The following is a 15,563-nucleotide window of genomic DNA, read 5'->3' on the forward strand; positions in this document are numbered from 1 at the left end:
TACTTATCAACAAGCAATGAGGGTAAATTACTTAATCAGAGTATCATTGTATGTTCTCTAAAATACTGCTCCAAATTACATCACAAGTTTGCTGTGGAAAGTAAATAAACATGTGTGAAGTCCCCAGTCAATGGGCCTTACTCCAGCAGAAATATTTTCAAAAGTTTCTCCCTTATCCTTTGTAAGAACAACCTGTGGGGCTTGTGCCACTTCTATTTGGGCCCTTAGCGTTGTTGTGCAATAGACGGGTCTTTCTTCTCGCTTCCTGGACTGTGTGCCTCACCGCCCTGGTCTCCACTCCTGGCCTCTCTCGGGCAAGCCTTCGCACACAGTAGGCTCTCAGAAAAAGCGTGTGAGCAAACGGGATGTGCAGGGCGAAAAGAGGCGGCCCGGGCCAGGCTGCAAGCAGCGCACATCCCAGGTTATCTGCCGCTCGCCCGGTTCTCTGTTCTCTGGGTCGCGCCGAAGAGATCAGGGTGCCACTGAGCAGCGGGCACAGTCCCACGCTCTTCAAGGAGCGGGGGTCCCTCCTCCTGAGGGGCGCGGGCTAGGGGATGAGGAATCCAAGCGACTCACTTCCAAAAGCGAGCAGAAATCTCCCTCCTCCCGGCCTCCAGAGGTTCGTCGTCAGGAAATCCTAACCCCTTCCCCCTCTTCTCTGGCCCTCCTTCCGGCCCCTGGGAACCCGGGCGCCGTTTTCCAGAGGCCTCCTGGCCGGAGGCAGTCGCCGAGCGGGCGGTGCGCGTGGGTGGGGGTTGGGCCGGGGGAGGGGAGTGCAAGAACTTTGAGAGTCAGCCTCGGGGGCCCGCGGTGACATTCCTGGAGGCGCCGCGAGAGCAGGCCCGCCTCTGGCGCCCGGACCGGGAAAGAGCCGCCGAGAGACGCCGCGGGAAGCCGTAGTGTCGCCGCCCCGAGAGACCCCCCTGGCAGTCCGCTGCGGCCGCGCGGGAAACAGACGGCGGAAGACGTGTCCGCGGGCATGGCCCTCTTTTTGCAGGAGCTATTGCTGCCGCAGCCACTCAGCTTCCCGGGCCTGGCCCTCGCCGCGGCCCTGCTGCTCGCGGTCCTGTGCTTGCGCTCCCGGCGCACCAGGTAAGCGCCCCTGCGGCCTCACCGCGCAGCTCCGCGGCCCGGGCCACGCATGCGCCCTGGGCCCCGCGGACCGCGCGCGACCGGGACGGCGGAGGGAGTACCCCCTCTCCTCACTCCTTGTGATTACGAGTGCGGAGAGTCAGAACTTGCTGCGGGGCAGCGGCGTCTCGGGGGACTGTGTGTAATCACAAAGGCTGCTTCTGTGTCTTCCCCATACGTACGCATACATATTAAAGCGTTGGGACCGAATTCGATTTGCTGCTCCAGTATAGGTTGTATGTAATAAACCCCAGGTTTGCATTATTCATTATGCATCTCTCACGGCTTCCAAACAGACACATTTTGGGGCCCAGTTAACAGTGAGTTGGTGCTTTATGGCCTGGAATTTGTAGAGCATTTCGAGGGGGAATTTTCTTACATTTCCTTCAGATAAAAGTGAAATGTTTCAGGAGAATGGCAGTGTACGGTATGAACAATAACTCTGGGTGCTTCTCTGTGCCTCAGTTTACTTCACTGTACCTCATGTGGAAAAATGCGATAATAATACCTTCTGGGCATTTGGTGACTACTAAATGAGTTTATAGTGTGTATTTTGTGCATTTACTGTATTATTTTTATTAGGACAAAACCAATAACAACACAATGCAAGAAGTATGTCACTTCTTTATCTGATTTGAAAATGTGGAAGTAAAAACGAATGTTCCAAGTAGAAGCATTCACTCGAAGTCACTGTATTTTCTGTTTGAGATTAGATCTGTTTGTTTAGGTATATGTTTATTTGTATATGTGTGTATGACACAGGTTGTTTCTCAAAGGTTTGGGGAAAATGGCACCATTTTACTACATTCAAATATCTGGGGACGTTTCCAGAATGTTCATGGATTATTACTCTAGAAGGGAGTATTGCTCTTCTTCCCCATGCATTCAGTGATTTTACTGGTATGTGCCATGCCCTCCCTGGGGTTGCCTTTTCCGATGGCTGTGCTCTTGCTTAGAGCCCAATGTGGGAATTTAGGACACTCTAATTTCAGTGTTACTCTATTCTATGTAGGTTCCATCTTCCACAGTGTCTATCCTCAGCCAATGCCACATTTAAAATAAAACCAATAAATTCAAGATACAATTTGAGTGGTGCTAGGAAACTCATTTCCTTTCCAGCAAGTCATTAATCATATACATATATTTTTTAAATGACCTTTTTTTTTTCTAATAATTGACTTAAATATAGATACTTTCTAAATTGTTATAAAGACAACATGTAAAAACAGTCTGGTTAGCAAGGCCAACTTGAAAACAAACATGTCTCTATTATTCTTTCCCTACCTCCCATTCCCTGCAAAAATGACAAAAGTTAGTCTCAGAACAATATAAAATAAATATAAAATGGTTAAATTCTTCTAAATAAATGAAATACAGAGTGGACTAGGGGAGAATCCATTTTCTTATTTCTTCTGGTTTCTAAAGACCACTGGAATTCAATTTTTTTTTCATACTCTAATGCTCCTGTCTCTGACTTATAAGAACCCTTGTGATTATGTTGAACGCACCCAGATAATCTAGGATAATCTTCCCATCTCAAGGTCCTTAATTTAGTCACATCTGCAAAGCCCTTTTTGTAATGTAGGGTAACATAGTCATAGGTTTGAGGGATTAAGACATGGACATCGTTGGGAAACATCATTCTTCCTACCACAGTGCTCCCTCTAACCTCCAAAGATTTATGTTCATCTTACATGCAAAATATACCACCCCGTCCCAACAGTCACAAAAACCTCAACCTATCACAGTATCAGCACGAGGTCCAAGATCTCATATAAATCTCATTCAGTTCCCAAGTCCCAAATCTCACCATTTAAATCATGTAAATTAGTGTGGGGATCTCAATATGATCCATTTGGGGACAAAAATTCCCAAGAACATCGTGGGTCCTTCATGTACGTGACAGGGATTGACTCCATCAGTAAGAGGCTTCTCCACAGATTTTTCTTGGATCATTCCATTTACATTCCTGGCTTCTTTTGACATCGCTGAGGGGAAACAGTCACATGCCTCATCTTTTCGATGATTGACCAGTACTTTACATGTGAATGAGTATGTATGATTAAATTGTCAAGAGTTCAAAATAGCCAATGTGAAACCAATGAATCACTGAAATAGGAATTATGTAGAAATACTGTGCACACACCAAAAAGTTTGCAAACTGGAAGTGCTCAAACTGGAACACGAAATGAGACTCAGGGGTATATTTTTATAAAGCAACTTGTATAATGAGAGAGTAGTGACTTTATTTTTCACAGCAATGGGTTTTAGTATTACAGTTTTCAGTGGTTACCTCATATAAACCTTGGGAAACAGTTTAAGTTTTGCTTATCATTTCTAGAGGCACAGGCAAGAAATAATCCAGATCAAGTTATTCTCACAAAATAAGCTAAATTAAGCTTTGCCTGAGTAACTAAACTGGTTCTGTCTGCCGAGGGACGCTTCAAGACTCGTCTCTATCTAGCTTTGATTTTAACTGAATACGCCAACCTTTTGATTTTTCCCAGGCACTAGCAAAATGTGTCCAGCCACATCCTTGGCTTTCTCTCCAGAGCGCTCCTCCTTGATAGTGTCCCAGTTTGCAGTCTGGATAGGCTGAGAATTTCCCAAAGCATCAGTTCCTGGTCCCTCTGTGCCAGGAATTCTTCCCTTCTTCTACATCTTCCCTCTCACATTTTACTGTAAGCAACAGGACGAACAAGGCTACCCCTTCAGCACATTGCTTCAAAATCTCTTCAACTAAATATCCAAGTTCATCCCGTTCAAATTCTGCTTTCCATGTGACTGCAGGACACAATGTAGCTGAGCTTTCTGCAACTCTAAGAATCCCTTTTGTCCAGTTTACAATGGCATATTCCTCCTTTCATCTGAGCCCTCACCAACAGTGCCTTTGATGTTAATATTTTTATTTATGGACTATTTAGGATGCTGTAAATATTCTTTAAAATGATATGTGTGTGTGTGTGTGTGTGTATCCCCCATGATCCTCACTTTCTTCTGGGTCCTCATCAGGGAGCTGTTAACATCTGTATTTCTACTCATCATCTATTCAAGGCAATCTGGATTCTTTTTCTATCGTCTTCCTCAAAATTCTTCCAGCCTCTGCCCATTGCCCAATCAAATTCATGTCTACATTTTTAGCTATTTGTCACAGCAGTGTGCCACTTCCAGGTACAAAAATCACACTAGTTTCCTATTGCTTCTATACCAAATTTTCCCAAATTCAGTGATGTTAAGCAACATGGATCTATTCTCTTACAGTTCTGGAGGTCAGAGTCTTCCTGGACTAAGATTAAAGTTTTGGCTGAGCTGAGACCCTTCCGAAGGTGCTGGTGGAGAATAGTAGGTTCTGAGAACAACTGAACTTGCACTGTGTAAGTCTTCAACTTGAGAAACACCTCAAAGATTGAGCTCAGAAGAGGTTGCCTCACCAAAAGACATTTTCCAGACTACCTCAGAGAGAATCCCCTTCCTCAGCAGTAGATTCAAGGGTCCATGAATTCTGTGACCCCTGACCATGCCTAACTTGTCTGAGTCATTTTCCTTAACTTGAAAATGGAAACAACAGCTGTCACACTAGGTAGATGTGAGAAACAAAGTGCCCGAGACATGTGAACGCATTTTGTAAAGTATGCTGTCACTTCAAAGACAATTGTCTGTACCATTATGTTTCTTTGTCACTTCCCAGAAACCCTTTTTTCCTAGTTGCTGTTTAGGAGAAAAAAATGGGGTGATTTTCCTTCCTTCTCTCCTTCCTCTCCCCCAACACACATATCCCCAACCCCCCAAAAGGCTGTAATTGGTAAGAAATATGATTTAAATGCTGTTAAGATGAGTCAAAGTAAAAATTCAGTGATTTTTTTTCAAGCTGTAAGATGTCAAGGTTATGTAGATAATGAGTTATTTTGAAATGTTGATTTGTTGACATGACTGTATCACATAAGTCAATTATTTCCCCTTTCTAATTGATTAGTTACTCCCAAACTAGACATATGGTGCGCTAGATCCCTCACACTATTACCACTGCCTAGACAATGAGAAGAGCTAGGTTGCAATCATTAGTGGATTTTTTCTTTCTTCCTCTTTGCTCATGACAAAATATAGGAAAAGGATGTGGGCAGCTGAAAGCAAGTAATTTTCTGCTCAAGATTGTGCTGAATTTCACAGGTGGATTTTTATGTTTTTACATAGGAGGTGCTAGAGAGAGCTCCAGGCACATTTGTGGCAACAAGTAATCAGTTATGCATGGTGCTACACTTTCCCTTATTAAACTGCAGTGTTTGGATTGGTCTTGTTACCATTTGAGACCAATTTCAATTTCAGGTGTGCTTTGCAGTTTTATTTTGTAACTTAAAAAAAAAAAAGAAAAGGTCCTGAAGGTAGAGAATCTTCCTATTGTATAATTATAGGAACATGTGAGCTCTGAAAACCTTTCACTGTTTATTTATGTACCTTCAAAGTGACCATTTAATACATTGTTGATTAGGTCAACATTAAGGATTGCTAAAGGCTGTAATCATATTTGCTGATAAATCCCAGCTATCCTTTAGAAGATATTATGTGTTTATATAAGAGAAATCAATTCTGAAGTTATAGTAGGTGGACATAAATCGAATACCTCTGTAAGAAGAAAACCTTGGAGTGCTTGCCTTAGAAATGTAGGACTAGTTATGTATCTAAAGTCATCCATGACTTAGTGTTCCCTAATGAGGGGACCGTCTTGTAGAGGGCAGTGTAGTATAAGGCAAAGAGCATGACTATGAAGTCAAATGGACCTGGACCCAACATCAAGCTCTATCCAAGGGAAGGGAAGACAGAAAAGAACAATGTGAAGGCCCTACTTTATGCCATGCTTTGTGCTGAGATGTTTTGCATATGTTATCTCATTTAATCTTGACTGTGGTTCATGAGATAATTGTTACTGAACTATTTTTCAGAAGAGACGAGCACAATAAGAGATTAGCTCATTTGCTATGGTTGCAGATTTCCCCAGAAGTAGAGCTGATTTTTTATTCCAGCTCCCTTATAGCTATGGTAGACAGAATAAAGCCCCCTCAGCCTCAAAGTTGTTCTCCCCTTCATTCCTGGAACCTTTTGAATATGTTAGGTTACTTGGCAAAGGAAAGATTAAGGTTGCAGATGAAATGAAGGTTATAAATCAGCTAACCTTAAAAGGTGGGACTATCCCGAATACTTGAGTGGGCCAAGTGTAATCACAAATTAACACTGGAAGAAGAAGATAGGAGAGGAAGTCTCCCAATCATAGGTGGCTTTGGAGATGGATTAAGGAGTCTAAGAGACAAAGAATGTGCAGGCAGCCTCTTGAAGCTGGAAAGACAAGGTTTCCTCTCTAGAACTTCCAGGAAAGAACCTAGCCCTACTAACATCTTGATTTAGTCTGAGACTCACTTTAGACTTCTGGGCTACAGAATGTAAGATAATACATTACATTTATATTGTGTAAGCCACAATTTTGTGGTAATTTGTTACAGTAGCCACAGAAAACTAAGGCAGTAACCAAGCCATGCCATGGCTTTGGCCTTAAACTACATTGCTTTTTTTTTTCTTTTAAAGATTTTATTTTATTTGACAGAGACACAGTGAGAGAGAGCAAGAGAGAAAGAAAGAGAGAGAGAGAGAGAGAGAGAAAATGCAAGCAGGGGCAGTCAGGGAGGGAGAAGCAGGTTTCCTGTCGCAGGGAGCAGGATGAGGGGCTCCATGCAAGGCTCAATGCGGAGCTCGATGTGGGGCCAGGGCTCGATGCACACTCAGTGCCTTCATCACTATACTAATGCATAATAATTTGAGAATCTGGAGTCCTAAACTTCACAGATCATCATGGACTATTCATTAGTCTCTGTTCCTTATCCATCAATATGCAAATAAGTTTTGAAAGCTTTTTATGTATCATGCATCTCTGAATCTTTAAAATCATTTTGAAAATAAATCATAGATTGTTGGCATTGAGATCTAGATGTGATTTCTTTTGTTAATTTAATTTTATTTGTTTATTTGGCAGACAGAGATCACAAGTAGACAGAGAGGTAGGCAGAGAGAGGAAGAAGCAGGCTCCCAGCAGAGCAGAGAGCCTGATGCGGGGCTCTATCCCAGGACCCTGAGATCATGACCTGAGCCGAAGGCAGAGGCCTTTAACCCACTGAGCCACCCATGCGCCCCCAGATTTCTTATTTCCCAGACTTGGTGCATCCCTATATCCTGCTTCCCACAGCCTGGAGGATAAAACCAGAAGAGGACCCTGAAGATTTGAGGAGACCTAGAGGGGACGAGATGTTGCACTTCACTGACTTCCCAAAAGTAGTAGAACAGAGAGAACCATCAGCTGTAGAGGAAAGATTAACAGCCTCTTGTAGGAGAATATTTTTGTATTTTATCCAGAGTAAAATCCCACTGAAACTACTTCAGGTTACTCTTCTGTGAAAGGCAAAGGACAAAATTATAGAAAGCTACTTTGCTGAATAAGAGAAGGTGACATCTATTATATCGTGCATTTTTATAGCCAGAGTGCTCATTTTTATGGCTTTGGCATTTTTTTCAACACAGAAGTATTTGGGATGGGATTTTTTTTTCTTCTATAGGAAAGTGGAAAGGATTAATTAAGTCTATAATTGCTTAATGCGGAAATTAATAGAAATTTTAATAAAAGTGCAACCATAACAGGATTTAAATCCTTTGTCATCTCTCCTCATAACTTTATCCTAAATAGTTTATGATAATGAAGAAGAAACTTCAGATGCCTTATTTTACTGACTAGTTTCTCAGTGAATATTTGTCATAAGAAATGAAGGATGAATGCATGAATGGACAGTTCGGTGTGGTAATTCTCTACTTTTAATATGGATATTTTAGAGTTGTAGATATTGATATCAAGATATACAAACTGCGTGCAAAAATGATACATCAAATGTCATACATAACATGTTTTCTGCAGCTTAATTAGAAAGTGAAGGTGTCATAATCAAGTGCTTACCTACCAGGAATATTTATAAATGGAGATCTTATCAGTGCAATGTTATTCTTTAGTGTAAACCTAACTGAAAACGTAGCGATTGGAGTGCACTCAATTCCTAAGATTCCTGCTTTTTCAAATTCAGAGTTTAAACAGATATTGTTAACTTTCCATTTTAGGCATTGGGTTTTGCTTATGATTCCCTTCCCTGGCATAGATGGACAATGTACTTTATTTAATAGATGAGTGCTTCTTTGAGAAAGGGCTGAGCCTGGTTTGGTCAATCACATAAAATCACACACATTTTGGTTTTCAATACACTTAAATAATGGTAGGATGATTACTCAGAAACTATTAGAGACACCATGTTTTCTGCTTGAAAATCAGAATCGTGCTGGTGAAAACATTGCTTTGTATTAGCTATATACCTTGGAACTATGAACATCCAAGTCACTTTATCTCAGGAAGACAAGTGACTTCCTGCTCAGTCACGTCTAGTGGGGATTTAGTGTCATGATACTGTATTTTGGCGGTGGTGTCTTTTGGGGGCAGGATGTGAGGGGATTAATGTCTTTGGGTGATGGATAGTTAACCACTTTATGGGTAGCTACTCCAATATTGTTGATTCTTGCATATTTTTGTGTATTGAGTATTATAATACTAGAAAATTGTTTCTGGCTTATTATAATAACAGCCAACACTTTTGAGTACTTCCTATGTGCCTACTGGACATAGAGACAAGTATTTTATATTCATTATTCTGTTTCATTTATTGACTCTTCCCTCACAGTAACTTTTCTCATTTTATAGAGGTAAGAAGTAAGTCTCATTTAAATAATGTTCCCAAAGTCATATAACCAGAATGAAGTGCAGGTGTACTCAGATTCAGACCCACTCTGTTTGACTTCCAAGTCCCCAAATTTAACACTTTAAATTTATCTTTTTCTCTTATTCTTTGTAAATATTTGCAATAATAATCTGGCATATACATTTACCCTTTACTGAAAACTAAAATATTACAATGTGATACAACTTTTAAACATTACTAGTAGAAATTTAATTAAGACAGGAATATATATGTTAGGACTTTAAAATAAGAATGTGTTAAAAATCTAAGAAAAGCAGGTAATAATAGTCTGTTGTATCTCTCTTGCACTGGATTGTGTGAAAGTCACATTTGATGGACAATATGAGAAAATATATCTTTTTCCTTATCTTACATACTGGCTTTTGCACCCTTTCATTTAATAACTCAGGAGAGGATTTGAGATTCACTGCAAGTCCATGTTAAGATACAACGGAGAATAGGACAAATGACATAGGACCCTGCCCTTTTTTTCTTCCTCTGGACATATACAAATCTGCACATACTTAATGTATATAATTTGGTGAGTTTGTAAATAAATATACGTCCATGAAACTGTCATAAACATATCCATCACATGCAAGTTTCCTCCCATGTTTATATGATGATGATGATGATGATGATGAGATAAGAGCACTTGACAAAATATCTATTGTCTTAGCAAATTTTAAGTATAACGATATAGTATTATTAACTATAGACACTATGATATACAGATCTCTAGGACTTATTTATCCTGTATAACTAAAACTTCATGCCCGTTGACTAATAATTCTGTTTCCTCCTCTCCACTGGCCCCTGTTAATGTTCATTCATTCAACTCTCTTCTTCTATGAGTTAGACTATTTTAGATTCCTTATGTCAGTGATATCATGTAGTATTTGTCCTACATCTGGCTTATTTTACTTAGCATAATGCCTTTCAGGTTCATCCAACTTATCACGAATGGTGGGATTTCCTACCTTTTTAAGGGTTAATAATATTTCATTGTATATATAGACCACATTTTCTTTATCCATTTATCTGTAGATGGATACTTAGATTGCTCCCATATCTTGGCTATAGTAAATAATGCTTTAATGAAAAATGGGAGTGCAGATCACAGGATCCTGATTTTAATTCTTTTTTAATATATACCCAGAAGTGTGATTACTGAATTATTCAGTAGTTCCATTTTTAATTTTGAAAAAATTCCATACTGCTTTCCAGAATAGCTGCAACAGCACTCCTAACAATGGTGTACAAGGGTTCCATTTTATCCTGTATTTGCCAACTCTTGTTATCCTTTTATTTTTTAAAGATTTATTTAATTATTTGAGAGAGAGAGAGAGAGAGACAAAGAGGGTATATTACACAAGTTGGCGGGAGGAACAAAGGGAAGAGGAGAGAGGGAATCTCAAGCAGACGCCCTGCTGAGTACAGAGCCCAGTGCAGGGCTCAATCCCATGGCCCTAAGATCATGACCTGAGCCTAAATTAAGAGTCAAATGCTTAATCAACTGTACCAGCCAGGAGCCCCTTGGTTCTTTGATAATAGCCATCCTGGCGAGCTATCATTGTGGTTTTGATTTGCATTTCCATGATGATTAGTGTTGTTGAACATATTTTCATATACCTGTTGGCCATTAATATGTCTTCTTTAGAAAAATGTCTGTTTAGTTTCTTTGTCCATTTTTAATCTGTTTGTTTTGCATTTGAGTTGTAGGAGTTCCCTATAGGATTTGGAGATGAATGCTTCATCAGATATATGGTTTGTAAATATTTTTTCCCATTCTGTAGGTTGCTTTTTCATCTTATTGATTGTTTTGTTTGCTGTGCAGAAGCTTTTTAGTTAGGTGTAGTCCCACTTGTTTATTGTTGCTTTTGTTTCCTGTGCTTTGGGTGTCATGTCCAAGAAATCATGGTCAAGAAGCTTTTCCTTTGTTTTCTAGAAGAGCGTGCCTCTTGACCACAAAGAATAGTAAGCAGGCTGAGAGTCAACCCTTAATCTTTCTGAAAATGTGTAAATCTGATTCAGGATCACTGTTTTTAAAGGGAACAACAGGGTTGAAGCAACCTGGAATCAAAGGAGAAGGCTATTTCACCCTCCAGGAGTCAACTGAAGACAGTTGGGTGTGTTTCCCATTTTAACCCTCCTCAGAAGTGGGTTCCCCAAGCTGTTGAACGTGTCATTGCTGCAGTTATTATTGCACTTATAGAAGCAGCATTAAATATTGTGTGAGGAAGTGTTACAGACAGTTCAAATATTACTTGATGTTGCAAAGTGTAGTTGGTTCTTGATATGTCTCTTGAATGCTTTCGGGCCTATCGTGAATGTTCAATCTTGCTTTGGATTTTGAACGGCCATTTTCTCCTGGACAAAGAATCTCAGTACTATATGCAGAATGTGTAACTTTGCCCTTATATTTCTTTGCAGGCATACATGCAAATTCTTTCACTATACATTCAGTGTGTGTGTGTGTGTGAATATATAAATGTATAAATATATGTGTGTATATATGTGTATATATTTCAAACTAGTTCTACCCTTTTTGCTTGTCAGTGTGTTGTGCCATATGGTATCGAGCATCATGCCAAAAGATAAAAATATTTCTAGAACATATGAAATCACCAGTCAACTGAAGAAGGGTAAAGACTTTTGACCACAGCATTTGTGACTCTGATGCATTTGTGGGCAATAGTACGTAGCTTCATACCCCAATTCTAAAAACAGGACATATTTCGAAGTTAAAATGGCACTTACTTTTTAAGGGAAAGAATCCAAAGGCAAAGGCTTCGAAAATTTTATTTTTCTAAAGGAATTGATTCAAATCAGTGTTTTCTTTCTAAACTGAAATTCTCCATATTTATTTATAGAACTTTCCCCCTCTTATTTTAATCTCTAGAGTTGCCATACAGAGAGGCCTTGGAGATGGAACCCACCCACTGCAGGTGGATTGAGTCTTCTGGCTGTGGATAACATGGCCACTATGCAGTTTTTCTAACTTATTCCATAGATGGGATGTTTTAACCAAAAAAAGAAAGGTACAGGAAATCAAATCCCATAGCATTCTTAGGGCCCATGGAGTAAAGCCATAATAACAATGTGATTTCAGAGCTATTTACTCTCCAACAATAAGCAATAAGCATTAGCAATCTGGGCTGTAATATGCGATACTGTGCTACTCAGATTTTACTCATTTTAGGTCACAAGTAGACCTAGATTTCTTTGTGCCACATTGAATATTGTTTTCAACTGCTCAACTGATAAAAACGAGGGGAAAACAGTTCAGTAGTTTATTTCCTAGCTAAGGATTGAGTGTATTTTTTTTTTTTTTTTACCAGAGAGGTACAGTATTATGTAAAAAAAAAAAGAGGAAGTGCCATTGCCATGACATTTGTGGGTAACAGTTCTGTAAATAGTACTTACGTTCTTTGACAAAGATCCAGTCCTAACTTTTCATCTCTTCACTAATTGATTCTTCTTCTTTTGTATTTATTCACCTTCCCTAATGGTCTTTTTTTCTTTTTCTTTTTCTTTTTTTTTTTACAAAATGGCCCCACATGGAGGGCTTGGATTTTATGGGATGGATCTGACAAGAATAGTCTTGTTAGAAGTCATCTTAGCAAGGCTCCTTCTCATTTTATGATTTATGTTTGAACCCAGCTATATTGCGATATACTTCTTAGGCAGTGGTTGCTTTACCACTTTGTTCATGTACTTTTCCCTTTGTTCACTGGACATCTACTATGGAAATTTTCTTTAGTTCCAAATATAAGTTAATGAAGTCGCGGAGGTAGGTTAAAATGTTCTTAATTACACTACATTGGAAGATATATGCAAATCATGCTCCACTTTATAAGCAACTGTAATATTTTTAAAGGGCTAGTCTTTCCTTTTTTTAGGAGCTAAAGTGACTGATTCATGTCAGTTTCCTCAATCTGCTTTAGTGGGACTAAGATAACTCAGTCCCTCTTTGAAACTCTGTATTTGTACTCTTTTAAAACAGTCATGTTTGAGAAGAAATGCTGGCCAAATAGAACCAAAAACTGAAATAGTGTCTATTTTTGGACTTTAAAAATTGTTCATGTCTTAGAAAAAGGAACACATAACCAAAGATTCTCAAGCACTGTTTATATGATAAGGTAAGAGGGCCTTTAGGTATTTTAGGATAACTCAGATTTGTAGGATGTTTCATGATCTGTGTAGCAAATTTAGAATAATGATAAGTTAATCATTTAAAATTGATCATTATTTGTCAACAGCTTTGAACAACGACAGGTTTATTAACATAATTATGATATACACAGATTTTTTTTCAAATCCCCCTCCTTATTTATGATTTGTTATCAATAGAAGGAAAAACAGGGACGAGATATACAGGGACATTGTTTCTGTCTGTCACAGGTTGACTTTAGAAAAATGACTAGAATTTCAGATACCTCTAGAGTTTAGTTTTCACAGGTCTCTGAAGCCTTGGTAAGATCAAGTAAAGAAACCACAGTAGTAAGGGCTTTTCTTCTTCATTTAGTGTCTCCAGGCTGTCACTGAAATGCTGCAATTACAAACAGATTCAGAAAATAACTTTGAAAATTCATTTTTACTAGAAGAGAACAACTAAGACCATAATATTTGTGAAATCAGAAAAAACGAAATTCCCACAGGAGAGGAAATGGCATGATAATATTTCTCACTCTCTCTGAGCCTCAGTTTTCTCATGTAAATAAGGAAGTCAGACTAGATAATCACTTTGGAAATAATTTGAAATAATTTGCTTCTGTAGGGAATAGGGACATTGCCTTTCTCAAATTAACCCCTCAAACTACACACATTTCAGCTATACAGAAGATACGTGTCTTCAAGTACAGTATGTTTTCTTCTGACTTCATGGCAGTACCCTTTTTTCTGCCCTTTTAGACCCAACATAAAAGCTGCACCTTTCTGGAGTTTTTCCAGCTCTTTCCTAGGCAAAGTTTACCATCACCTCCTCCAGCCTCACACCTCAGAATTCACATCACGATATATTGTAATTATTAGTCAATATGCATTGCTCCCTGGTAGTGTGTCAGCACCTAGGATGAGAATCAGAGCCTGCTTTTTATTCATCTCTATGTCCTTTGTACTTAGAAATAAATGCCTGGCGTATTGTAGGCAGTCAATAAGTAATACATTAATAATTTAAAAAGAAATGTCTTTAAATAGAACTAATGCTCATCATCAGATGGACAATAAAGCCTGTGGGCAATTTTCTTTTTAGGGAAAAAATGCTATGAAACCTGACATACACAGTTGGACTGCACAGAATATGACTCATAGTTCCATGTGAATTAGAGCTAAGCCAGTTATTGGGAATTACTCTTAGGCTACCTGTAAACTACAAGAGAAATTTAAAGGCCCCGCATATAATGATTATAAGACCCTGAATCCTGTAGTGAGTTCAGGGCCATGAGAAACATCTCATTCCTGAAGACTGAGAGTAACACTCTTTTTTGAGAATTAGAGAAAAGAGTTGTTCGAATGGGATTGCGTGAGACCATTTGGAAATCTAAGCATGTCCTGAGAACTCAGATAGGAGACAAGAAGACCATTTCAAAAACAAATCAGATGAAATTCTTGGTACAAAAGTGAAATAGAAAAGGGTGAGGTATTCGACCACCCATGTTTATTCAGAATATTTCAGGTGGCAATATGGCAGTACTGTTTAAGAGTAAGAGGTTTACGACCAGAGAGATGAGGAGTTTGAATGCTGGCTCTGCTATTGATTTGAGGTGAGACTTTCCACAAGTTAGTTGAGGGTTAGAAATAGTTTGGGAGGCAGATGGATGAATGTGAAAAGGTTTCCTTTCTCAGACCCTTGAAGGAAAGGAGGTATGCACTATGCAGTGAATAATTATTGAACTCCTACAATATGGAAAACACTGAGGTGAGTAGAAAGCAGAATAAAATACCATTTCTGGTTCCAAGGAGTTTGTAACTAAATCAGGAAGATATGTACAAATAGGTCCCAATGCCAATCTTCAGTGTTCACATTTCCCCCCTCTATTATTGCTTAATACCTGTATTGGTCCATGTTTACCTACTTGGTTTCTTTCACATGATTCCAGAAGGCTGTGACATGCACTGGGAGGAGAAGTTGAGGCTACTGGTGTCAACTGCTCCTACTGATACGAATTTCCCAACAATCATAAAAGCAAAAGAAATGGATTTTCCACCTCAATCTCTACCTCTTAAATCCATTAGTTTTCCCTTTTGTATGTACTTTGTATTTTCTTTTCAATGAGGTAGAGGAAAACCCTGAGAGTGGGGTGTCCAAGTGAAGAAATCAAGTCAAGGAAAAGAGACTGATGATCTGTACTGAATGTTGCTGACAAGTCAGGTGAGATGAGGACCAAAACCAAATATTTATTGGTTATGCATAGAGATAAAAGTCAGTTTCTGTCCTCCAGGAACCCCAAATCTATAGAGATACATAAATAATCAAGCAATTCCATCATGCAGTATAATAGATAATTAGGATGGAGATAAAGCACAGAAAAATAAGTGCTGATGGGGGGGCTAAAGTAAAGAAATTCTTAGCAGTAGGAACTACTAAGACTTGGTGTTGGAGTACATGTGGTTGGA

At 39.2% G+C, this 15,563-nt stretch overlaps 1 protein-coding gene across 1 annotated transcript in view; it reads left to right on the forward strand.

The window, feature by feature from the left end:
- The first annotated feature begins 236 nt into the window (after positions 1–236).
- LOC101686726 (cytochrome P450 7B1) overlaps positions 237–15,563 on the forward strand; it is a 171,087-nt gene continuing 155,760 nt past the window's right edge. The window contains exon 1 of the mRNA XM_004772950.3: positions 237–1,092. Within this exon, the coding sequence (XP_004773007.1) occupies positions 980–1,092 (113 nt within the window). The 5' untranslated portion in view covers positions 237–979. The remainder of the gene's footprint in view (positions 1,093–15,563) is intronic.

Source organism: Mustela putorius, unplaced genomic scaffold (assembly GCF_011764305.1).
Source record: "Mustela putorius furo isolate JIRA1106 unplaced genomic scaffold, ASM1176430v1.1 tig00000151_pilon_pilon_pilon, whole genome shotgun sequence".
In the NCBI taxonomy this organism is placed as follows: domain Eukaryota; kingdom Metazoa; phylum Chordata; class Mammalia; order Carnivora; family Mustelidae; genus Mustela; species Mustela putorius.